This window comes from Triturus cristatus, chromosome 5_2 (genome assembly GCF_964204655.1).
Source record: "Triturus cristatus chromosome 5_2, aTriCri1.1, whole genome shotgun sequence".
In the NCBI taxonomy this organism is placed as follows: Eukaryota; Metazoa; Chordata; class Amphibia; order Caudata; family Salamandridae; genus Triturus; species Triturus cristatus.
This window is the reverse complement of record NC_140588.1, coordinates 303432918-303460000: the sequence shown is the minus strand read 5'-3', so window position 1 is coordinate 303460000 and position 27083 is coordinate 303432918. Positions and strand designations below refer to the sequence as shown.

At 48.5% G+C, this 27083-nt stretch overlaps 1 protein-coding gene across 1 annotated transcript in view; it reads left to right on the top strand.

The window, feature by feature from the left end:
* Window positions 1-27083, top strand: part of LOC146822902 (tyrosyl-DNA phosphodiesterase 2-like) — a 243948-nt gene that overhangs the window by 85043 nt on the left and 131822 nt on the right. The window contains exon 3 of the mRNA XM_085606594.1: window positions 8172-8299. Within this exon, the coding sequence (XP_085462720.1) occupies window positions 8199-8299 (101 nt within the window). The 5' untranslated portion in view covers window positions 8172-8198. The remainder of the gene's footprint in view (window positions 1-8171; window positions 8300-27083) is intronic.

Below are 27083 nucleotides of genomic sequence, written 5' to 3'. Positions count from 1 at the left end.
AAAGGGGCGGTAGCCGCCGCCATGTCTAGACCATCAAGGTCCGGAACAAACATTCTCACTCCAAAGAGCATCATGTAAGGGGTCCTCCCACCCAGAGACCTTCTAGGGAGATTATTAAGTGCACGTTGGACGTCATACAAGTGGGCAAGCCAGTTCCGGCCTGTACCTAACACCTTGGCTGTCAACGATTGCTTTCGGTCACGGTTCATCCGTTCCACAACACTATTGCCCTCAGGCCGGTATGGAGACGAAAATTTGACTTGGACCCCCAAACTTCTCATAGCCTCTTTGTAAGCCTTAGAGGCGAACGCCGGGCCCTGATCAGAGTGAAGGGTACCACACGCAAAACTCCCTATAAAGACACGCAATGCTTTGATGACAGTCCTGGCATCAGCACTCCTTTGTGGCCACACCCACAGAAAACGTGTGCACGAATCCACTGCAACGAAGATGTACTTGTACGCAGTATCAGAGGTAAAAGGACCGCAGTGATCTAAATAAACACACGCTAGTGGTTGATTAGATATATGCAGCTGCGTTGGAGGTGGACGCGCAACAGAAGAAGGTTTGATCTGCTGGCAAATGTCACAATTAAGTACATAAGCCCGCGCTTGTTTATACAACCCGTACCACCAGTAACGTTGCTGCAAAAGAGAGACAGTCGCTGACACTCCAGCGTGCGCAGACGCAACACCTTCGTGAGCAGCTGTTATCAGATTTGGTCTGCAGTCCGCGTTGGGAATCAATCTATCACCAACGTCGTTAATCCTCACTAACGGGACGTTATCAGGACTTAAGGGATAATGGTATCGAGAAGGGAAACCTCTAGGGAAGTTTTTCCCTGTCTCTGATGCCGCAATAGCTGCTAAGATGTCTGCATCTATCTTTGATTTTGATCTTGTAACTGCTGCTACTAAATATGTTGCCACTGCTGTTTTAGCTGCCTCGTCAGCCAAACTGTTACCGACAGCATGGACACCAACTCGTTGGTGACCAAGAGTGTGAATTACATCCACAAGTGGCAAACTCCCTTTGAGTTCTGACACTCGAGCCCATATTGTCTTATGCTTTACTGAGCAACCTTTGGAGTCACGAAAACCATTCATAATCCAAAAAAGTATATTGTCGTTGTAAGATTGAACACAGTAGTAAGAGTCACTTACTATAAGAGTAGTAACTCTGTGATCAGCAAACTCCAGTGCAAGCACCAGAGCACGTAGCTCCGCCAGTTGCGCGGTACAATCACCCAATGACTGCGTATGCACTGCATCAGATTTGAACTCTCCATTCACGAAAGTACCGACTACAATTGCGCAAGCCGCTGAATAAGCGTGCCTTGATCCAGTTGCGGGTTGCGCCGACCCGTCGGTGTATATGACACAATGGTATTCCTCGATAGGGCGCAATGACTGTGGAGCTGGATGAACGAATTCATACTCCAAACTCTCTTGAGTCTGCAACGCTGCGTCAAAGATGTATTCGACGTCAGGCGAAGCTAAGGAGGTTGCCCATTGTATCCACCGTGGATGCAAAGCCTTAGAATTTGGTACACTAGCCTTAGTGACTGCTTCAAGAGCAGGAAACGGTGTTACCACCAGCATGCGTTTTCCTTGTGATAGCGCTCGTTCTTTCAGGATCGCTATCTGAACTGCTGTCAAGACTTTTTCAACAGTGGAAAATCGCAGCTCAGCCGTTGTGTACAGATGTGATTTGTAAGCAATGGGGACTGTGTCACCCTCATTAAACATTAAGTATGTGAAACCTTCCGCGCCTGGAACAATTCTAATGACCAGGTTGGTGTGGTTGTCACGAGTTTTCAGATATTTAGCTGTAAGAAGATCAGTTTGCAAAGTATATAATGCCAACGAGTGCTCTGGCAGCCAGCAAGATCTGGTATAAGTTGGTTGTATCAACGCATAAAGTGTCTTGATACGCTGGGCATAATCAGGAATGTAGGATCGACCGAAATTCAGAAAACCCAGCAAGGATTGAAGTTTTTTCAGTGTCGTAGGGATACGAAGGTTTGCGCATTTCTCAAGGAACTGCGGTGCCAAGCCTCGACCTTCATTATTGAGTTCGTACCCCAAGAACAACACTGTAAATTCAGCAATGTGCGACTTCTTAAAGTTAAACTTGTAACCGAAGTCTGCAAACATAGTCACTATGTTATCCACACGAGCAAGGTGTGGAAGCAACTCGTCGTCTGTCAGATAGATGTCATCGACATACGAGTATGCTTCCGGGTCTACCATCTCTAAGAGAGAGACCACGCGAGCGGCAAAAACTCCAGGGCTGTTCTTATAGCCCATCGGGAGTCTCTTAAACAATTTTTGTTTACCACCCGAGGTAAATGCTGTCCACTCATAACTAAGAGGGGCCAGATTATGGCAATAAAAGCCATTGGATAAGTCGAGCGTAGTTTTGAAACGTTTTCTCACAAGACTATCTACGAGAGCCGAACTATGAGTATTCTGTACCGCACACGTCCGGTAATGTGAGTTTAAATGCCGGTAATCCAAAACTAGGCGGTACGATCCGTCAGGCTTCGTTACAGTGAATAAAGGATTATTCATGGGTGACACACATGTCTCAATTACTCCTTGATATTCCAATTGTTCAAGGATTGACGCGACGTGAAGTCTAACCTCGCGACGCATGGGATATTGGGGTTGAGGCTGGGGATCGGATCGCAATGGTATCTCGTGATTGGGAGAACATTTATCCCAGCCAACCTGATTACGATATAACGCAAGCACCTGCGCCCACTCCCCGGCCAACCTAGTAGACTCCTCCGTGGGCACTGCGTGCCCAAAAGAAGGAAGTATAACTTCCTCTCCCCTAGGGGCGTCTAAAATGAAAGCCGGAGGCCAATCTTTCTCCGCCAAAAGAATATCATATGTGGTGGTAAGATTATCCCAAAAAACCCCTTTAATTTTGCGCTGTATGTCACCCTCAATATTAAGGACTATTTCAAATAATCTTTCCGGGGGGGATACGCGAGTATCAGCAGTTTCGACTGTAACATAAATGTCAGTAGCTGTCGCCTCCAGAAATGGACGCAATGCTTCCCGCACTACTGTAACTTCCGCCGCGCTGTCTAGCAGCGTTAGTGCCCATGTCAGGTTCCGAAGCTGTGTCCTGACAATATGAGGCATATCTCGCTGAGATAGCAGCAACTTTCTTTTTCTGAAACAGTGGACGTGGTCTGGCAGCGTCTTCCTGCTTGCCTTTACCGTCAGTCTGGCGGGGCTGGTCACGACCCTGAGTGCCCCGTCCTTTTCCACGCTCTCCACCACCAGAGTGCGAAGTCGATGTTTCCTGTGAAGAACGAGGAGAGCGTTGTTCAGAAACCTGAAACCTATCAGGTGACTTAATACGAGTACGATCGCGCAAATCATAAGTGCGTTCACTATACGACTGAACTGGTGAGGCAGGACGAGAAACCTGTTTCTGTTGCTGCTTCTCTTGTTTTTTGGCTCGCCAACTTTATTTAGGAAAGTTGGGCTTTTCGTCCTATGTAGACGAACTCACCTTAGTTTGTTGTACTACATCTGGAATTTTGATGGTGGGTTTTACACCTAAGGCACTACGTCCAACGATCCTGTAGGCTTTCGCAATAATTTTTGCGAATTGCAGAGGCTTGTCTTCATCAGCCAGACGCTCCAGCATATTGCCAACTTGGAACTGCATGGCATCTCCTTTGAGGTTGCCCATTACCATGGAACAAACCACATCGAAACTGTCGACAAGCCTCATTCCCAACTCAATAGCTGCCTCCGCACCATGACTTTCTTGAACTTTCTTGATGACGGAGGGTAGTACAGCTATAGACGGAGTGCCGTAGCACTTCGAATATGTCGCCGCAAAGATCTTGCCCCAATTGTCACAATCAACAAGCTCAGGGACCAGGTCTTTGGGCAAAGTAATGGTGAGTATCCTGTGTTTATCCACAGGTGTAGTGTTTGGAAACACGGCTTCTAATTGATCAAATTTTTCTGCAAGCCAGTAAGGAAATTCATCCTTGCTGAGGGGGCGCTTGCTGACAACCGCGTTAACCATAACAGGGCTTATCACCACTGCGTGATGGTGATCCGCCCCGTGTCCAGCAACCGCAGGTGTTCCCACCTGAACTGTGCGTGACACGTACTGCACTAGAGCCCTATGGACCGTAATCAGGGCTGTGTGTAGTATTCTTAAATCACCCACTCCCACCGTCAGGTAGCATGGGTGTGGAGTATATCCGGCCAGTACCGGCCATGTAGCTCCCGCAATTGATAACGGGCCCATTCGCGCCGGTAGGACCTCATGGGGGAGGGCGCCATTAAACCAAATTGTATGCTGCCAGGCAGTAATAGGAATTTCCAGAGTCCGATATGGGGCATAAGCCGCAGGTACAGCCGAGGCTGTATATTCGTGGAACAAATTATCGTCTGCATCTACCTCCGCAAAGGTCACCCATGAGTAAAACAACTCATATGGGTATGTGGTATCAGCACTGACCACAAAGACTACGGACATCCCGTCATCAGGTACCCCATACGCCCTCAGATGAGTGTGCAGTGGAACCCGACTGAGCGGGAATATTAACCGCCATAAGGACTCCTAAAAGAATAACAACGATCTACTCAGTAGCACTTGGGCTCAAAAATTATAACCTTTTTAATTTTCAAGCTTGATAGAACCTTTAGTCTAAACCTAGGTAGGTTAAACCGTCACCCAAGTTTTCCGGAAACGAGAGCGAGGGTTGTTGTGGACTAAAATCGGCACTACTAAAGCGTCTCAGACATTAAGACCAAACGTTAGGTGCGCCATGTTGCAGGGATTCTGCTTTTGCACAGAACTATGCGCAGGAGACCAGGACCTCAGAGAATTGTGGTGTACCAGAAAATCCTCCTCAGAACCCAGAACCCCTTATCCGACTAGCTTAGTATCTCATTCGTTAACCTAGATCTAGCTAGGTGGTCCCAATGTATAGACAAACCAGAACAAGCGACTTAGATATTTCTCAGGAGTGGTGGGAATCTGAAATACCTGTTCGTACTTATTTATTAGTCCACAACTGAATAATACAGACACGGTAAAGTTTAAAGAGTTTATTTTATAAACCTCGCGTCCTAAGATGCAGTACTTTGGCTAACACTAGCAGACTGACGATAAAGATCAGAATCATGAGCATTATTACAATACCATATATAATGAAAGGAGCAATCATACTATTAATGACAGTGGTGTGCGGCCACACTCCTTTCACTATAATCTAATACATTATTATTATTAGACTATTAGAAGGTCTCTTAGGCTAACAGGGGGGACCCCATACCGTATAGATCAGCTTAGTCGAATCACATCAAAGGATCAGCTCTTACAGCATACATCAGCTCTTCTTGTTCGAATGAATGTAAAACCAAACTGTTCTGCAATATTAAAAGACGCTCGTCCTTCAAACATTGGCAGCTGTATGCATGATATGTCTAACAAGTGTCTACGATCAATCTAAACACAACACTCTGTACCTTCTAGTGACCCAGACGCATTCTTTGCATGATGTACAGACCAAGGGCACATTTCACGGTTAAGAATGTATAACAACCGTTTGTTATTCTGTAGGGCAAAGACGAGTCAGCATTTTACAAAATGAATAACACATAACAACAGTGTCGTGTGCAGCGCAGCAGAAACGACAAGCTTGCTTGTTAACCATGATCTCGGTTATGCTAACTTAGTGTTGTAAATAGGGCGTGGCTTAGTCCATCTCACAAAATATTTATACCAAAAGTATCAGATGCTCTAAAGCCACCTTCTTCAGAAACCAATTAGAGCATGCAAAATAACGTCCAAAAAAGCGGTTCGAGCTCTTCAAGCTTCAATCAAACAGTCAAACGAACCTTTCCTCACTGGGGATAGATCCACAGCCTAACTGCGAAGAATTTGCTGACTTCTTCTCTGATAAGACAACTAAGATCGAAGTTGAACTACAATCAGCCTTGGAGCACCTTTCGATCGCACGTCCTAACACCCTGCTTCCCACTGGGTAGGATGGCATCCTGCTCGGTCGGCTCTGCCTCCCTCCCAAAAAACAACGCCTCTTGGAGCATTTTCAAAACTTTGGATGAAAGTACTATACACAAAACTCCAGCTACTCTGAAACCATCTAACCATTTCAACGACCCCTTGCCATCAAACTTCTTCTCTGGGATCAGAGCCTCCTCACTCCCACTCTGGACGAAGATCGTCAATGCTTCACTTCTGCAAGGTGCTACTCCGGACTGCCTAAAATCTGGGCAGGTTACCCCTATTCTAAAGAAATCATCCGCAGATCCCTCTGACGCACACAACTTCTGCCCACTTTCTAACACTCCCACTTTGGCAAAGCTCCTGGAGAAATGTGTGCACGTCCAGCTTTGTGACCACATTGAACAATTCTGACCCCTGGACCAATTTCAATCCGGTTTCTGCCAGGGTCGTAGCACAGAAACTGCTCTCACTCACATTGTAGACGATGCTCTAAGATTGCTAGATCAAAACAAATCTTGCCTACTGCTCCTCCTCGACCTTTCATCAACTTTCTATACTGTTAAACACGGCAACCTATTTGACCTCTTGGAACACAGGATGGGGCTTTCTGGGCCTGTACTAAACTGGTTCTCCTCATTTTGCCACAATTGAACCCAAAGCTTCAAGGTGAACCAGTCCCTGTCTCATCCTTCACCGGTCACCCTCTGGGTTCCACAGGGATCTGCGCTCCCACCCACTCTCTTCAACCTGTTCATGGAGCCTTTAACAGAAATCTTGAAATCATCCAGCATTCACTATCACATGTACGCCGATGATACCCAGCTGTACATGAAGGTCGCCTCCCCTGAGGGCACCTGATCCCTCAACTCAGTCTTACTGAAAATACAAAGCTGGTTGACACAGAACCACCTGAAGCTCAACGCTCCTAAAATTGAATTCCTCCTAATTGCACCACCCAAGCATTCTCCATTCATCGAAGAATGGATAAGTCAACTAACAGCTCTAAATTGCACGCCACACATCATTGATTCCCTAAGGTCATTGGGAATAATGCTAGACAAGAATCTGAACATGCAGAAGCATATTAGTGCACTCCCCAAAGGAGCAAACTTCCAACTCAGCCTCTAAAGGAAAATAAAACCTTTCCTCCCTTCACATGACTTAAAGGTTGCGGTGCAAGCCCTAGTGATCTCTAAGCTTGATTATGGAAGCGCAACCCTTTGTGGCCTTCATAGAGCGAAGACGCCCCTCTCAGGGCTACCCTCAATTTTGCTGCAAGGCTCATAACAGGCTTGAAAAGATACGATCATATCACGCAGAGCTGATATCCCTAAATTGGCTCTCTTACGAAGCTAGGATACAACTAAAAATTGCATGTATGGCACATAAAGCCATTCATTTCACATTACTGCGCAAACCACAAAAAGTTAACAATAAAAACAACTTAGAATCGAGCCTTCTCAGGTATAGCCTCGAAGATTTGGAAGGCCTTACCCCCTGAAGTCAGGATGAATCCCTCTACTGCCCTTTTCAAAAAGGAAGTTAAATTGATACTGATAAAGAAACTCTTACCATTGTAATGGAGCTTCCAAGTCGCTAGATGACATCCTTGCCTGTTGGAGTATATGAAGATTGTCTTGCCGATCTAACGGTCCTCTATTACCTCCGCTTCATTCCGCTTGCAACTGATATATGGTAATGTGCTATGATACCCCCTGTGACCATGTTCGCAACATAGACCTTATCCCTATACTTCCATTCTCAAGGAAGTAAAAACTTTATGGATGAATAAACGTTTGCCTGGACTCATTGCTTCCTTTGCCCCCTAGGGCGTCTTGCTTTATGAGACTGTTAAGATTGTTTTTTGTTTGGTTGCTCGGTTTTTTACCCCTTGTATCCTTCCCTGACTTATATACTGTAAAGTGCTTTGATATCCCCGGTGGTCATGTTCACGCTATAGAAAGCTTTTTAAATAAATAAATAAACAAGGGCCATTTCCTTCCTGGTCTGTGGAACCACATCCTATTGTTGTTATATTGTACTTCAAATGTTTTAACTTTTCAAGATATTCTGTTCAGATAAATTTGTATGTTGTTTGGCCTGGCCTCTATTCTACAATTTGCTTTAGTAAAGTTTAATTTTTTTCTTTTATTTAGAGAGCACTGCATTAATTCTTTGAGCCCATGATGGAACAAGTTCTTGATCCTGATGGTGATATGCCCTCCCAACAAGACGTACCCCAGAAACAAGAAATACACAAACCTCCATCAGCAGGAGAAACCTGGTACATAATTTACTATTGTATGATATTTGATCCGACAGCTATCTTTCCTTTTGGCCCTTTGTATCCACCACAGTGCACTCACAAATATACTGGTTTTACTGTGTATTAAGAGCTTAGGAATTGTTAAAATGATAACATGGGTTTAGACTGTTTCTGTAAAATGCATTTTTTGTTCTTAATAGTTCCGGAAGTTTTTGATTGACCAGCAAAATAATTCTAAGACTGACTGCTGACTAATGATTGATCTGTGAACCTGAAAGTGATGTGGTGATTTAAATCCAAAAGGGTGAGAGTTATGACTGCTAATGACTACCATTGCTTGAAACCTCTTATATAGCAACATCCTTGATCAAAATAATGGGATAAAGCTATGACGGCATTCCCTGTTACACTTCCCTGATTTTCAGCCATTAAAGCCCTTTGCAAAGGCAATAACCAGTACACTAAAAACTAACTGCCCTTCTGCAAGAGTAACTATGTCTGGCTAAGTGTATATTTCTGGTAGGAGGGACCGGAAAAAAGTGAACATTTCTCCCCACAGCCTAATATTTTGTAGTGTGGTTCTGTAGATCACTGGGTGTTAAACATACTTTGGTGTCTCAAAGTTTGGCATACACATTCAAGTATTCTTGGAGAAAAATGTCTTCATCCTGTTTTAAAATTTAAATCAACCCAACTTATTTTCTTGCTCAAACAGATGATCTGGGATGTCAGCATGTGGTTTTTGCTAATCATGAGGCTTTGGGGGCTACTAGCCATAACTTCTCATCCTTCAGGGCTCCTGTCAGGTCAGAGAGAGCAGGCCCAGACCTCATCTGTTCTTCCTGTGGTCCACAAAGTGTTCTGAGGTGGGTGCCTGGAAGTGCTACGTTTATGCCTGGCACTAGTTAGTGGGTGAGAATGACTCCTGGACATACCCTAACGAATGGGGTAAAAGTTACTAGGCCAACCGTAACCACTAAACTTGGGCTTTGATTGCTGGGGTGTGTGGGGGTAGTGCACAAGCAGGCCTTGCGATATCTAGTCACCCAATCACTATTGAGAGTCAGATTTTATGGGGGTGAGCTATATTTAGACCGTGAACTGGCTGGCCATTGTTTTGGCCACACAACATATAACCCCTCGTAAATTAACTGTACAAATACTTCAAATAAATATTTACTGAAACCCGATTATCGTTTGTATCCTTTGTATCCTTTATAGTTTTATCAGTAAAACTGCATGTCAGTGGGAAAATTTAGGAACGTTTGTGGCCATTTCAATGGAAAATGTGTGTCTGTAAATGACAGTGTGCTTCCACATCATGCTTTAGTGATATAGTTATTAAAAGTAAGGGTTTTTAAATATGAACTGAGAAACTTTCCTGCATTATCCTGATGACAATGCTAGTAGTCAACTGAGAGGGGTCTCATGTACCCTATATGTGGACTGGAAATTCATTATACCTGGAACAAATGGTTATTGAAAAAAATAGTTTTTTGTGCAGCAGACATTCTGAAACTCACATATTTAAAGTTGCTATTGTATGTGATAATGAAGAAAAAGGCGACAGTGCCATAAAATATTTTCCTAGGATCACACAATTTGAGGCGAGTTTATGGGTCAAGCACATTACAGATCATTTGAATAGGTTATTCAAGTCACCATACATGCAGGTCTGGTAACATTGTTCTGATTTTTTGACGCCTAACTATCGTATTTCTAATGTCCTTCCACATAGAACACTAAAACCCAGTTTGAGGCAGCCACTGGATCCACAATAAATCCCAGAGATAGAAGTCCGGTAGAACAAAAACTACGTGGTTCTTCAGCAACCAGACAGTAGATACACAAGAATTGTCTTGGCACCCTGTTCTCTCTCTTTCATGTGTTACATGTGGCTCAGCAGAACGGTCAAGCAGAATTTGACACTTTGCTGTCAAGAGAAGGCCCACAGCTCCCCCTGCATACTATCCCGAGCTCAGAGGAGACATCTCTGCCCATTCAGGTCAGCCTATTGTTTGCTCCTAGGAGACAGTTTACACCTTTTTTACATCTATTCAAGGCTGAGTACAGGCTGAGAGCTGTCAGAGGGTTATGCTGATAAGCATCTTCACAGTTCAGACAGGTAAAGGATAACTTTCTAAAAGTTACTTTTCCTTAATATTTTTTAAAAATATGATTCGTCATTGAATTAGATTTTTTATAACTCTTAAGAATATTTGTTCAAAATGTTTCCTTCCTACAGTGAAAATTGATTTTGGGGGGCTAGTCACTGTACACTAGGACACACTACCTTTAAATTTCTACATGTCCTGCCATACTGGGCGCCCTTCCCTGTGGACTACAAAGCCTACATAGGTATGACATATTAGTATTTTAAAAGGAAGGTTTTTACCTGTGAAAAGGGTTTAGTTTGACAGGTTGAAATGCAGTTTTGCCCTGCAACAGTCAGGCTACAACGGTAGGCCTGAAACCATGTTTTCAAAATATGTGCTGCAGTCCACTAGTTGCATTTAACTTCCATACCTTGGGTACACTTCTTACCACATATTAGGGACAATAGGTAAGTTAAATATACCATTTAGGAATATTTCAATTCACCAATGTTTAAAGTGGGAGGGCAGGCATTTTACTACTAGTTAGCAGGGTTAAAGTGCACAGACTACTAAAGCTTTCAAAAATATAAGGTACAGCAAAAGGCAAAATATCAGGGTGACCACGCAGAAAAGGCTGATTGCCTACCCTTTACCCTTTGAACAAGGGAAACTGTAGCATATTTTTTAAACCACTCTCCATTAAAATTTTATGTGATGGAGCTGCTAGCAGGTTTTCAAAGTCTTCTGTGAGCTTTCTAGGGAAGACCGAAGAATTTATTTGTGTTACAAGTGAGATGTAATGTATGTATTGTGGTAATTGTGTCTGCCTTTTGCAGCACCTTTTTGTTTAAAAAAAATACCCAAGTAATCTTGTTGTAGTGTCTTACTTGAAGGAGCTTTTTTGTCCAGGCAGACCTAGCAGCATTATGTATTTCTGAAAAGTGGATTTGCTGGTTACCCCAGTAACTTAAATTGGTAATGTAAGATGTTTATCCACTCAAAAGGTGCGATGATCCCTTTTTCATTATTTACTTGGCCAAAATCTTCTCACGACCATTCCCTTCGTTAAGTTAGTTAGCTGTTTACTCATGTCCAGTCTGAAAGATCAAAACACAAAAGGAACCTTTGGGTCTATAGGTATCAATTACCTAGTTGTGCAGTAAACCTCCCAACCTGGGGCGTCCCTTTTAAAGGACAGTTTCCCTCACCCACCTAAAGGTAGCATGCTTCATAATTGGGGAACCTCCTCGTACCGTGAAGCCTTGTCACAGTCTGGCTACAAACTCCTCACTGAGAGGGAGGAGCTCACTGATGTTTTCATACTAAAAGAGATATATTCTAAATACCCAAATGTGGAGCCAGGTGTGGTGATGGCAGCAGAGCAGGTGAAATAAAGTGATTTAAAACTTAACTACAGGATTCACAAAAAACTTTAATAGGGTGTCCCTGGGCTAGGATTAAAAACAGTGTGGCATGGCAGGAATGATTAAACCTGCTTTTGTGCCATTGGCACTGGTTTGGTGGTTTACCGCACAACTAAGCAATTGATACCTATAGACCCAATGGTACCTTTCTGTGTTCTGATTTAGGAGTAGGGGAGCAAACTCTAGCAGTTCTTTAAATCGCCTCTGGCCATCTTCTGTGATATAGACAGTCTGAAAGCTCGCCAGCCACCACCACACACTGTCCTTAGTGATTATTTTTTCAGTTCTGTTTCACTGCAGAATCTATAGTTTCTTAATTGAAGCGAGGTTGATAATTTCAGAATAGTGGTACGAGGGATGCCGAAGCATTAGGTTGTTCCTGGTTTCTTCTATAGCATTGGTTTCTCTTCACCACCTCCCTTCATCATCTACCTGTAAGTATCTGAAATCTTTTCTGACCTTTATAGATTGTTGTCTCATTTTTATTTACAATGTGATAGTGTGTTTTAAAAGTGTATTATAGTGCGGTTAACCTTCAGCATTGCTGATATCCAACTTTATTTATAGTTTCTGTTGGCAAGACTGTATACATTGAGCGGGCTTTCCATTGGGTGGCTTTGTTGTTGTGTATTACTTCCTTTTCCTGGGATCCATCAGAATTTTTCCCTATTCTTGTATTTGTCTCACCCAGAAGCATATCAGTCCCAGTGTCTTGCTTGTTGGAGGTATCCATCCACTGCTGATGTCGGACCATGCATTGCAGTGCATGTGAGGAACTGTTCATCCCTCTGTTTATCTCGTTCCCTGACTCCTTCACCATCCCACTCATATTTAACCCTCTCTCTTCTTTCTGACGCCCCTCCCGGCCTCCTCTTGCCTCCTTGCTAATGTTTTTGTAGACCATCTTAATTTTTTTATTTCAAAATGGCCGCCAGCTGTGCTCTGGGTATTCTCAATTGTTTTTGCTAGTTCTGTTTTCTTTTAACCCCTTCGCTGCTAGGCCTTTTCCCCTCCTGTGCTAAGCCTTTTTTGGGCTATTTGGGGTAGTGCGCGCTTAGGCCTCTGTAACTTTTTGACCACATTAGGTATCCACGCCAAATTTGCGTCCTTTTCTTCCAACATCTTGGGGATTCTAAAGGTACCCAGGGTTTGTGGATTCTCCTAGAGGGTTCCCAGAAATTAGTCAAAATACAGCAATTTTTTTTTTTTTTTGTGAAAAATGGGAAAAACGGGCTGCAAATGAAAGCTTCTGGGTTTTTCTCTGCAAATGGGATCAAAAAAGGGTTTGTGGGGCTGAAATCACCATTTCTCCAGCTTTTAGGGAATGACAGAATTTTGTTAGAAAACCAACATTTTTTACACAGTTTTGGCATTTTTCTGGGACATACCCTATTTTTGCTATTTTTTGTGCTTTCAACCTCCTTCCAGTTAACGGTAGAAATGGGTACAAAAACAATAATGGATCCTGGAAAGCTATACATTTTTGAAAAGTAGACAAAATTCTGAATTCAGCAAGGGGTCATTTGTGTAGATCCATCAAGGTTTCTTTATAGAAATTTACAGGTAAATATAGAAAAAATTAAAAATTTGTTGAAAAAAGCAGCCTTTTGAGTCAATGTTTTCACCTGTAACTTCTTCGAATTATGACATCTCTTTGAAAGCAATGTACCGTTGCATCCGGTAGACCTTCCTGGTTGTGGGGACATATAGGACTTGTAGGTTCACCAAGAGCCCAACGAACCCAGAGTAGAAAACTGAGCAGCATTTTGTAAAGTTTTTTTTTTTTGGTCCGGGTTTATAGCAATTATTGTGGGAAAATGTATACATGGAAAAATCGGTATGAAAGTCACCTATGTATTTCTGAAATGGGAACAAATTACAGAGTTTAGAAACAGTGCATATTTGCACATTTTCGAAATTGGGAATACTCATATTTGCATGACAATTATTGGTCATTTTTCAAAATGACTTTTTTTTTACACAATGTCTTTCATTTGGAAGGGAGAAATGCATCAAAAATCAATAGGTAATAACAGTTGCTTTAAAAATTTGAACTACCCTAAGTCTCCCGATAAAAATGGTACCTCACTTGTGTGGGTAGGCATAGTGCCCACGACAGGAAGTGTCTCAAAACCTAAGGTGAACACACCACATTTTCACACTGAAAATTTACACTTTATTTGCGAAGAGTCTAGCTGTAGTTTTTGAACCCTAGCCCTGCCGGCACCTAGGGAAACCTAGCAAACCTATACATTTTTGAAAACTAGACACCCAGGGGAATCCAGGATGGGGTGACTTGACTGCCTCCCACCATGGTCTGTTACCCAGAATCCCTTGCAAACGTAAAAAATTGACAAAAAAAACACATTTTCCCCACATTTCTGTGATGGAAAGTTCTGGAATCTGTGTGGATCCACAAATTTCCACCCACCCCGCGTTCCCCAAAGTCCTACGAGAAAAATGGTACCTCACTTGTGCGGGTCGGCCTAGTGCCCGCGACAGGAAACGGCGCAAAACGCAACGTGGTTTTGCAGTGAAAAATGACCCTTTTTTTGGCAAAGTGACTAGCTGTAGATTTTGAACCCTAGCCCTGCCAGCACCTAGGGAAAACTAGCAAACCTATACATTTTTGAAAACTAGACACCCAGGGGAATCCAGGATGGGGTGACTTGACTGCCTCCCACCATGGTCTGTTACCCAGAATCCCTTGCAAACGTAAAAAATTGACAAAAAAAACACATTTTCCCCACATTTCTGTGATGCAAAGTTCTGGAATCTGCGTGGATCCACAAATTTCCACCCACCCCGCGTTCCCCAAAGTCCTACAAGAAAAATGGTACCTCACTTGTGCGGGTCGGCATAGTGCCCGCGACAGGAAACGGTGCAAAACGCAACGTGGTTTTGCAGTGAAAAATGACCCTTTTTTTGGCAAAGTGACAAGCTGTAGATTTTGAACCCTAGCCCTGCCGGCACCTAGGGAAACCTAGCAAACCTATACATTTTTGAAAACTAGACACCCAGGGGAATCCAGGATGGGGTGACTTGACTGCCTCCCACCATGGTCTGTTACCCAGAATCCCTTGCAAACGTTAAAAATTGACAAAAAAAACACATTTTCCCCACATTTCTGTGATGGAAAGTTCTGGAATCTGCGTGGATCCACAAATTTCCACTCACCCCGCGTTCCCCAAAGTCGTACGAGAAAAATGGTACCTCACTTGTGCGGATCGGCCTAGTGCCCGCGACAGGAAACGGCGCAAAACGCAACGTGGTTTTGCAGTGAAAAATGACCCTTTTTTTGGCAAAGTGACTAGCTGTAGATTTTGAACCCTAGCCCTGCCGGCACCTAGGGAAACCTAGCAAACCTATACATTTTTGAAAACTAGACACCCAGGGGAATCCAGGATGGGGTGACTTGACTGCCTCCCACCATGGTCTGTTACCCAGAATCCCTTGCAAACGTAAAAAATTGACAAAAAAAACACATTTTCCCCACATTTCTGTGATGGAAAGTTCTGGAATCTGCGTGGATCCACAAATTTCCACCCACCCCGCGTTCCCCAAAGTCCTACGAGAAAAATGGTACCTCACTTGTGCGGGTCGGCCTAGTGCCCGCGACAGGAAACGGCGCAAAACGCAACGTGGTTTTGCAGCGAAAAATGACCCTTTTTTTGGCAAAGTGACTACCTGTAGATTTTGAACCCTAGCCCTGCCGGCACCTAGGGAAACCTAGCAAACCTATACATTTTTGAAAACTAGACACCCAGGGGAATCCAGGATGGGGTGACTTGACTGCCTCCCACCATGGTCTGTTACCCAGAATCCCTTGCAAACGTAAAAAATTGACAAAAAAAACACATTTCCCCACATTTCTGTGATGGAAAGTTCTGGAATCTGCGTGGATCCACAAATTTCCACCCACCCCGCGTTCCCCAAAGTCCTACGAGAAAAATGGTACCTCACTTGTGCGGGTCGGCCTAGTGCCCGCGACAGGAAACGGCGCAAAACGCAACGTGGTTTTGCAGCGAAAAATGACCCTTTTTTTGGCAAAGTGACTAGCTATAGATTTTGAACCCTAGCCCTGCCGGCACCTAGGGAAACCTAGCAAACCTATACATTTTTGAAAACTAGACACCCAGGGGAATCCAGGATGGGGTGACTTGACTGCCTCCCACCATGGTCTGTTACCCAGAATCCCTTGCAAACGTTAAAAATTGACAAAAAAAACACATTTTCCCCACATTTCTGTGATGGAAAGTTCTGGAATCTGCGTGGATCCACAAATTTCCACCCACCCCGCGTTCCCCAAAGTCCTACGAGAAAAATGGTACCTCACTTGTGCGGGTCGGCCTAGTGCCCGCGACAGGAAACGGCGCAAAACGTGACGTGGTTTTGCAGTGAAAAATGACCCTTTTTTTGGCAAAGTGACTAGCTGTAGATTTTGAACCCTAGCCCTGCCGGCACCTAGGGAAACCTAGCAAACCTATACATTTTTGAACACTAGACACCCAGGGGAATCCAGGATGGGGTGACTTGACTGCCTCCCACCATGGTCTGTTACCCAGAATCCCTTGCAAACGTAAAAAATTGACAAAAAAAACACATTTCCCCACATTTCTGTGATGGAAAGTTCTGGAATCTGCGTGGATCCACAAATTTCCACCCACCCCGCGTTCCCCAAAGTCCTACGAGAAAAATGGTACCTCACTTGTGCGGGTCGGCCTAGTGCCCGCGACAGGAAACGGCGCAAAACGCAACGTGGTTTTGCAGCGAAAAATGACCCTTTTTTTGGCAAAGTGACTAGCTATAGGTTTTGAACCCTAGCCCTGCCGGCAACTAAGGAAACCTAGCAAACCTATACATTTTTGAAAACTAGACACCCAGGGGAATCCAGGATGGGGTGACTTGACTGCCTCCCACCATGGTCTGTTACCCAGAATCCCTTGCAAACGTAAAAAATTGACAAAAAAAACACATTTTCCCCACATTTCTGTGATGGAAAGTTCTGGAATCTGCGTGGATCCACAAATTTCCACCCACCCCGCGTTCCCCAAAGTCCTACGAGAAAAATGGTACCTCACTTGTGCGGGTCGGCCTAGTGCCCGCGACAGGAAACGGCGCAAAACGCAACGTGGTTTTGCAGTGAAAAATGACCCTTTTTTTGGCAAAGTGACTAGCTGTAGATTTTGTACCCTAGCCCTGCCGGCACCTAGGGAAACCTAGCAAACCTATACATTTTTGAAAACTAGACACCCAGGGCAATCCAGGATGGGGTGACTTGACTGCCTCCCACCATGGTCTGTTACCCAGAATCCCTTGCAAACGTAAACAATTGACAAAAAAAACACATTTTCCCCACATTTCTGTGATGGAAAGTTCTGGAATCTGCGTGGATCCACAAATTTCCACCCACCCCGCGTTTCCCAAAGTCCTACGAGAAAAATGGTACCTCACTTGTGCGGGTCGGCCTAGTGCCCGCGACAGGAAACGGCGCAAAACGCAACGTGGTTTTGCAGTGAAAAATGACCCTTTTTTTGGCAAAGTGACTAGCTGTAGATTTTGAACCCTAGCCCTGCCGGCACCTAGGGAAACCTAGCAAACCTATACATTTTTGAAAACTAGACACCCAGGGGAATCTAGGATGGGGTGACTTGACTGCCTCCCACCATGGTCTGTTACCCAGAATCCCTTGCAAACGTAAAAAATTGACAAAAAAAACAAATTTTCCCCACATTTCTGTGATGGAAAGTTCTGGAATCTGCGTGGATCCACAAATTTCCACCCACCCCGCGTTCCCCAAAGTCCTACGAGAAAAATGGTACCTCACTTGTGCGGGTCGGCATAGTGCCCGCGACAGGAAACGGCGCAAAACACAACGTGGTTTTGCAGTGAAAAATGACCCTTTTTTTGGCAAAGTGACTAGCTGTAGATTTTGTACCCTAGCCCTGCCGGCACCTAGGGAAACCTAGCAAACCTATACATTTTTGAAAACTAGACACCCAGGGGAATCCAGGATGGGGTGACTTGACTGCCTCCCACCATGGTCTGTTACCCAGAATCCCTTGCAAACGTAAAAAATTGACAAAAAAAACACATTTTCCCCACATTTCTGTGATGGAAAGTTCTGGAATCTGCGTGGATCCACAAATTTCCACCCACCCCGCGTTCCCCAAAGTCCTACGAGAAAAATGGTACCTCACTTGTGCGGGTCGGCATAGTGCCCGTGACAGGAAACGGCGCAAAACGCAACGTGGTTTTGCAGTGAAAAATGACCCTTTTTTTGGCAAAGTGACTAGCTGTAGATTTTGAACCCTAGCCCTGCCGGCACCTATGGAAACCTAGCAAACCTATACATTTTTGAAAACTAGACACCCAGGGGAATCCAGGATGGGGTGACTTGACTGCCTCCCACCATGGTCTGTTACCCAGAATCCCTTGCAAACGTAAAAAATTGACAAAAAAAACACGTTTTCCCCACATTTCTGTGATGGAAAGTTCTGGAATCTGCGTGGATCCACAAATTTCCACCCACCCCGCGTTCCCCAAAGTCCTACAAGAAAAATGGTACCTCACTTGTGCGGGTCGGCATAGTGCCCGCGACAGGAAACGGCGCAAAACGCAACGTGGTTTTGCAGTGAAAAATGACCCTTTTTTTGGCAAAGTGACTAGCTGTAGATTTTGAACCCTAGCCCTGCCGGCACCTAGGGAAACCTAGCAAACCTATACATTTTTGAAAACTAGACACCCAGGGGAATCTAGGATGGGGTGACTTGACTGCCTCCCACCATGGTCTGTTACCCAGAATCCCTTGCAAACGTAAAAAATTGACAAAAAAAACACATTTTCCCCACATTTCTGTGATGGAAAGTTCTGGAATCTGCGTGGATCCACAAATTTCCACCCACCCCGCGTTTCCCAAAGTCCTACGAGAAAAATGGTACCTCACTTGTGCGGGTCGGCCTAGTGCCCGCGACAGGAAACGGCGCAAAACGCAACGTGGTTTTGCAGCGAAAAATGACCCTTTTTTTGGCAAAGTGACTAGTTGTAGATTTTGAACCCTAGCCCTGCCGGCACCTAGGGAAACCTAGCAAACCTATACATTTTTGAAAACTAGACACCCAGGGGAATCCAGGATGGGGTGACTTGACTGCCTCCCACCATGGTCTGTTACCCAGAATCCCTTGCAAACGTAAAAAATTGACAAAAAAAACACATTTTCCCCACATTTCTGTGATGGAAAGTTCTGGAATCTGCGTGGATCCACAAATTTCCACCCACCCCGCGTTCCCCAAAGTCCTACGAGAAAAATGGTACCTCACTTGTGTGGGTCGGCCTAGTGCCCGCGACAGGAAACGGCGCAAAACGCAACGTGGTTTTGCAGCGAAAAATGACCCTTTTTTTGGCAAAGTGACTAGCTGTAGATTTTGAACCCTAGCCCTGCCGGCACCTAGGGAAACCCACCAAACCCACGCATTTCTGAAAACTAGACACCCGGCGGCTTCCAGGGAGGTATGGCTTGTGTGGATCCCCCAACGTTTCCTTACCCAGAATCCCCTGCAAACCTCAGTTTTTGCTCAAAAAATCACTTTTTTCACACATTTTGGGGTGGGAAAGTAGTGGCATCACCGGGCTCACACAAATTTACCACCACCCAGCCTTCCCCCAGGTCTCCCGGTAAAAATGGTGCCTCACTTGTGTGGGAGGCCCAAGTACCCGCGGCAGGCAAGGGCCCAAAACGTAGTGAGGTGACATCAAAATGGCCTATCGCAAAACCACCTGGTTTTGCAAGGGGGGTCACTTTGGTTTTTGGCCCGGTGCTCGGCGGCCATCTAGGGAAACCTACCAAACACACGCATTTCTGAAAACTAGACACCCGGCAGCTTCCAGGGAGGTATGGCTTGCGTGGATCCCCCAACGTTTCCTTACCCAGAATCCCCTGCAAACCTCAGTTTTAGCTCAAAAAATCACCTTTTTCACACATTTTGGGGTGGGAAAGTAGTGGCATCACCGGGCTCACACAAATTTACCACCACCCAGCGTTCCCCCAGGTATACCGGTAAAAATGGTGCCTCACTTGTGTGGGAGGCCCAAGTACCCGCGGCAGGCAAGGGCCCAAAACGTAGTGAGGCGACATCAAAATGGCCTATCGCCAAACCACCTGGTTTTGCAAGGGGGGGTCACTTTGGTTTTTGGCCCGGTGCGCGGCGGCCATCTAGGGAAACCTACCAAACCCACGCATTTCTGAAAACTAGACACCCGGCGGCTTCCAGGGAGGTATGGCTTGCGTGGATCCCTCAACGTTTCCTTACCCAGAATCCCCTGCAAACCTCAATTTTTGCTCAAAAAATCACTTTTTTCACACATTTTGGGGTGGGAAAGTAGTGGCATCACCGGGCTCACACAAATTTACCACCACCCAGCGTTCCCCCAGGTCTCCCAGTAAAAATGGTGCCTCACTTGTGTGGGAGGCCCAAGTACCCGCGGCAGGCAAGGGCCCAAAACGTAGTGAGGCGACATCAAAATGGCCTATCGCCAAACCACCTGGTTTTGCAAGGGGGGTCACTTTGGTTTTTGGCCCGGTGCGTGGCGGCCATCTAGGGAAACCTAGCAAACCCATGCATTTCTGAAAACTAGACACCCGGCGGCTTCCAGGGAGGTATGGCTTGCGTGGATCCCCCAACGTTTCCTTACCCAGAATCCCCTGCAAACCTCAATTTTTGCTCAAAAAAACACGTTTTTCACACATTTTGGGGTGGGAAAGTAGTGGCATCACCGGGCTCACATAAATTTACCACCACCCAGCGTTCCCCCAGGTCTCCCGGTAAAAATGGTGCCTCACTTGTGTGGGAGGCCCAAGTACCCGCGGCAGGCAAGGGCCCAAAACGTAGTGAGGCGACATCAAAATGGCCTATCGCCAAACCACCTGGTTTTGCAAGGGGGGTCACTTTGGTTTTTGGCCCGGTGCGCGGCGGCCATCTAGGGAAACCTACCAAACCCACGCATTTCTGAAAACTAGACACCCGGCGGCTTCCAGGGAGGTATGGCTTGCGTGGATCCCCCAACGTTTCCTTACCCAGAATCCCCTGCAAACCTCAATGTTTGCTCAAAAAATCACTTTTTTCACACATTTTGGGGTGGGAAAGTAGTGGCATCACCGGGCTCACACAAATTTACCACCACCCAGCGTTCCCCCAGGTCTCCCGGTAAAAATGGTGCCTCACTTGTGTGGGAGGCCCAAGTACCCGCGGCAGGCAAGGACAACAAACGTAGTGAGGCGACATCAAAATGGCCTATCGCCAAACCACCTGGTTTTGCAAGGGGGGTCACTTTGGTTTTTGGCCCGGTGCGTGGCGGCCATCTAGGGAAACCTAGCAAACCCACGCATTTCTGAAAACTAGACACCCGGCGGCTTCCAGGGAGGTATGGCTTGCGTGGATCCCCCAACGTTTCCTTACCCAGAATCCCCTGCAAACCTCAATTTTTGCTCAAAAAATCACTTTTTTCACACATTTTGGGGTGGGAAAGTAGTGGCATCACCGGGCTCACACAAATTTACCACCACCCAGCGTTCCCCCAGGTCTCCCGGTAAAAATGGTGCCTCACTTGTGTGGGAGGCCCAAGTACCCGCGGCAGGCAAGGACAACAAACGTAGTGAGGCGACATCAAAATGGCCTATCGCGGGGGAGGAGCCTAGCGCGCAACCAAGATGGCCGCGTAGGTGCGAGGCTCCCGAGGACCTCCGCGACCTCCTGAATTAATCCTGGCGATATCCTGTCCTTGTTGAGGGGACTGTGTTGGGGAACCGGAGCTGAGGCGCCACCCGTTTTTTGGGCTCGAATCGGACCCCGGACGCCGGTGGGAGCATCGATCGAAGGTTGTGGCCTTCTCCTCGCCGGCCCCCCGGATTGGAGTAGTGGGGCGATCCGGGGACAAAGTGAATAACAGCGGCGAGCTGGGCGACTGGCGTACCCCGCACTTTCACTTTCGCTTTTGCGCCCTCCTAGCTCTCAAGCGGGGTCGGACTGCGGAGCGGGGTGTGGTGGTGTGGCCTTGTCCAGGAGCCCGGCTGACCCGCCGGCGGTGGGTTGACCCGCGGTTCGGTGGTCGCCCCTGCCCCCCCCCTGGCACCCGTGACTTGGTATAGCGGCCCGTTTGGGGTGCTTGGCACGACGGTGGCAGAGCCAGCATGTCCACCAAACAAGATGGCGACCGGGCGAAGGTGAAGACGACCCGCCGTGGCACGGCGCACCAGGCCAACAGTATGGACCGCTACACGCTCCAGAAGGGTTCTCCGGAGACATCGCGTGCATCCCCGGTGGGCCCGACGGAGGCATCCGCTCATCCGGTGGATCTGACCCTCCGGGACGTCATGGGCGCCATCGCAGAGATGAAGGCCTCGGTGGACCAGCGTTTCGACACCTTAGCGCAAAAAATAGACTCGGTCCTGGTGGATGTGAGCCTTGTGAGGGCAGACTTGTCCAAAACAAACGACCGAGTCGACTCCCTGGCCCACACCACAACGAGCCTCACGACAGACGTGGTGGCCCTCCAGAAGGAGGTGCGCCGGCTTGGCCAGGCGAGCGCCCTGATGGACCGGCGACTGGAGGACTCCGAGGGTCGGGCCCGGAGGAATAATGTCCGTATTGTGGGGGTGCCGGAGGGACGAGAGGCAGAGGCGGCGGATCTTTTCGTGGAAGAGTTGATCCTGACCCACCTCCAGCCCCGGGGGCTGAGTAAGCTTTTTGCGGTGGAGCGTGCTCACCGGGTCCCCGGGGGCAGACCTAAGACTGGTGCCCCGCCGCGGCCTCTCATTGCCCGGATTTTTAATTTCCGGGACAGAGATGCTTTCCTCCAGACCTCCAGACAACAGGGACCGGTCAAGCTTGACAACATGGAGGTACATTTCTACCCAGACTTTACCCCGGCGGTCCAGAAGCAGCGGCAGAGCTTTCTTGGTGTTAAACGTCGCCTAAGGGACCTGAACCTCAAGTACTCAATGCTCTTTCCAGCTAAGCTGAGGGTAGAGGTGGATGGTCGCACGCACTTCTTTGACCGGCCCGAGGCGGCTGGGGACTGGCTGGACACTCTGCCTGGAGATCGGGGCCGGGGGGGCGGGGGGGGCGCGGCTGGCGAGGAGGGCCCGCCGGAGCAGAATTGAGGGGTGACTGCATAGGCCTTGCTCTGGACGTTGTTCCTTCACCATTTATTGATTGCGTATTTTCCCCTCCTATGGAGGTCGTGCGGGGTCTGTTGGGGGCTTCCCTCCTCCTCTGGGGGACTAGTTAGTATTTTAGCTATGGGGCGACAGGCACACTGCACTTTGGGGGGGCTGTCTGGGCTCATGCAGGGGTGCAGGGAGGGGGGAGTTTTGTTGGGACCGGGGGGTGGGGGGGGTGTGTTGTTTGTTAGCACCGCAGGGCAAACCCGCTACTATGTTGTTGTTTCTAGGATGCTCGATGGGGGACGACCGATTGTTTCGACGTATGATGGGGGGTAGGGATTTGGCTGTGTTGTCATGGAATGTTAACGGCCTGGGGGATAGGATTAAGCGTGGTGTGGTCCTGCAGTACTTAAAACGTATTTCACCAGATGTTGTCTTCCTGCAGGAGACGCACCTTATAGGTAACTCCTTTCATGCAATGAACCGGCGGGGATATCGTTTGGCGGCCCATTCTGGCTTCACCTCGGGCTCGCGGGGGGTGGGTATTATGATCAAGAACTCGCTCCCGTTGGAGATTGATGAGGTGCGCCATGATGAGAGGGGACGCTACACGGTTCTGGTGGGAAGAATGGAGGGTAGAGTGTTTATCTTTATATCAGTGTACGTCCCGCCTGGGTTACAAGCCACCACATTTGCGGACCTGGGGCGCCTCCTTCTGGACCTTCCGAGTGGCCTGCTGGTGGTTGGAGGGGATTTTAATGCGGTAGCCTCTGGGTCTATGGATCGCCATCCCCCTAGGGACCTCCCCCGGGCACAGGCGTGGCTGCCCGGCCTTCTGGACACGCTGGGCCTGGTGGATTGCTGGCGATTAAAGCATCCTGCATTGCGACAGTACACCTTCCACTCGGGTGCCCATGGTAGCCTCTCGCGGCTTGATTACATCCTTGTCCCGGCGGCCCACGCAGGGAGGGTGGGGGAGGTGCGCCATCTGGCGTGGGGTATCTCAGACCACTCCCCATTGTTGTTGCATCTCGATGTCTTCCCGAGGGGGGATGGCAGGGTGGCCCCAATCAATGCATGGTATTTGCGCGACCCCACCATTCGTGCTGATTTGATCAAATCCCTACAGCGATATTTCGATGAGAATGTGGGGTCGGTCTCTTCGGCCATCTCCCTGTGGGAGGCATTCAAGGTAGTCCTTAGAGGGGAGGCCCTCTCCTTTATCTCCCATGCCCGGCGGCGCGAGCGGGAGGAGGTGACCCGGGTAGAGGCCGAGATTGCAGAACTGGAGGGTGACCTGGGAAGCGGGGTAACAGACGACAAGTTGCATGTTCTACACCTAAAGCAGGCGGCCTATCGGGCCCTCGTCACGGAGGCGGCCAGGGGCCTCAGTAGAGAGCAGCAGGGGCGATTGTATGATGTGGGTGATAAGGCTGGCAAATTGATTGCGTGGTTGGATAAGAGGGAGAGAGCGAGCCGTGTGGTGCCTTTGATTGAGAGTGTTGATGGTGCGTGTGTCACTGAGCCGGAAGCCATTGTCTTAATCCGCGAAGTCTACTCCCCGGTTTCCCCCTGCTCGGAGGCAGACTCCCATGCCCTGCTTCGGGACATCGCACTGCCCTCCCTAACGGTGGAGGACAGGGATTCGCTGGACGCCCCTCCCACCTCGGACGAAATTGCCTTGGCTATTCGCTCGGTTGCATCCGGCAAGGCCATGGGCCCCAATGGTATTCCCATCGAGCTCTACAAGCTACGCCCGGATGTGTTGGCGCCCCACCTGCGCGCGATGTTCCTGGCGGCCCACTCGCGGGGTTCCCTCCCGCCGGACCAGCGTCTAGCCACAATTGTGGTGATCCACAAGGAGGGGAGGCCCCGTGAACGGGTCACATCCTATAGGCCGATTTCGCTTTTGAACGCGGAGCCCAAAATCCTCGCCAAGGTGTTGGCCAACAGGTTGGTTGGCGTGGTGGGCGATTTGGTCCACCAAGACCAATCTGGCTTTATACCGCACCGCAACACGGCGCTCAATTTGCGGCGCTTGCACGGGGTGCTCGCGCGTGTCCCATTTGTGCGGGAGCCGGCCATCTTGGCGTCCTTGGACGCCACCATGGCGTTTGATACGCTTGAATGGCCATACATCTGGGCGATGCTGGCAAAATTCGGGTTTGGCCCGGGTTTCATTAGCTGGGTCAAATTGCTATATTCGGGCCCATTGGCGCAGGTGGTAGTGAATGGGCGAGTCTCGGCCCCATTCGCGCTGGGGAGGGGTACGCGACAGGGCTGCCCCCTGTCGCCTCTCCTGTTTGCCCTGGCCCTGGAGCCCCTGGCGGAGTGGCTGCGGTGGCACCCTTCTATCCGTGGTCTCCGCTGGACCCCCGAGCATGAGGACCGTGTGTCCCTCTATGCTGACGATATCCTTCTGTATCTCGCCTCCCCGCGTAAATCACTGATCGTCCTGGTTGATGTTTTGCGTTCATTCGGTCGCAACTCAGGCCTGGTCATCAACTGGGCGAAATCCTGTGTATATGTGCTTTCCGGGGAGGCTCCGGCCCTACCACGGGACTGTCCGATCCAGATTGCCTCCCAAGGTTTTCGGTACCTGGGTATCTATATCACTCTTGACCCGGAGGCCCGCTATGAGCGGAATTTGTTACCCCCCCTCCGGCGTTTGAGGGAGGACGTGGTGCGCTGGCGGCGTCTGCCGCTCTCGCCGCTCGGCCGAGCGGCCTTGTTTAAAATGATGTCCCTGCCACGCTTCCTCTACGCCCTCCAGAATACTATGGACTTGGTCCCGGCACGCTATTTCCGTGAGGTGGAGGGCCTCCAGCGGCGCCTGTTCTGGGACGGGAGGCCGCGCATTACTCTGGCTAAATTGACGCTCCCGTGGTACGATGGGGGGGTCGCCCTCCCTGACATTAAACGGTATTACTGGGCCTCCCAACTAGCTGCAATTAATCATGGCCTTTACGGGCCCGCCTTGAACCCGGCATTTGAGATGGATAAGATGCTCCTGCCCGGTGGCGATTACAATCGAGCGCTCTACGCTGGCGTGCCCGACTCCCGTTTGACGGGACCGACGCGTGTCATGGTGCGTGTCTGGCACACGGCTAATGCAGCTATGGGGTGGAAGGACTGTTTGACCCGGGCGTCACCGCTGTATGCGTCTGAGAGGTTGGGCTCCCTGTGGACGTCGAAGGGCTTCGAGAAGTGGGACACGATCGGAATCAGCACGGTGGGAGATCTCTGGACGAGGGGGGGATTCAAAACTTTTGAGACGCTGCAGGCGGAGTTCCAGCTGCAGGGCAGTGAGTACTTTCGGTACCTACAGGTCCGCCATGCGCTGGGCTCCGTCTTCCCGGATGTCGCATCCATTCCGGAGTCTTCCCCCCTGGAGGACAGAGTCCTAGATGGCCATGTCCCGGACAGCACGATCTCCCTCATATACAAAAAACTGATCAACGATAGATCGTGCCTGCTTACTAGTCTCCGCGAGGCTTGGGTTGCCGACGGGCTGGAGCTGGACGATGAGGATTGGATTTCCGCGGTGGCCTCTCCGAAAGAGGTGGCCATCCCGGCTCGCCTTCGTTTCGTCCAGCTCAAGATCCTTCACCGGGTTTACGTGACGGGGCCAAGGCTTCTGCGTATGGGTTTTGCTGGTGACGGAATGTGTAAGCGTGGCTGTGGTGCGTTGGCGACTTTCATGCATATACTGTGGGAGTGCCCGAAGGTGGAGCGATTCTGGCGTGGTGTGCATGAGGTCCTGCGTGTGGTGACGCGTGTTGCGCTGCTGCCTGAAGCGAGGAGATGCTTGCTGAATGTATGGGAACCGAATGACTATTCGGTCCTGCAGACGCGGTGGGTGACTCTGGGATACATGATAGCCAAGCGCGACATTGCTCAATTGTGGGGATCCCAGAGGCCCCCTGCGGTGTCGGCCTGGAAAGAGCATATGGATTGGTGTATGTTTCGTGAAAAGGTGGTGTATGTGGCGAGAGGTAAGCCTGGGGCGTGGGTGAAACTCTGGGGCCCCTGGAACGCCTACCGCGGGGGTATTTGTGAGCCACCACTGCTACCGGCTGCCTCGCCTGCTCCGTCTCCCTAGATGGCCCCCCTCCCTCAGC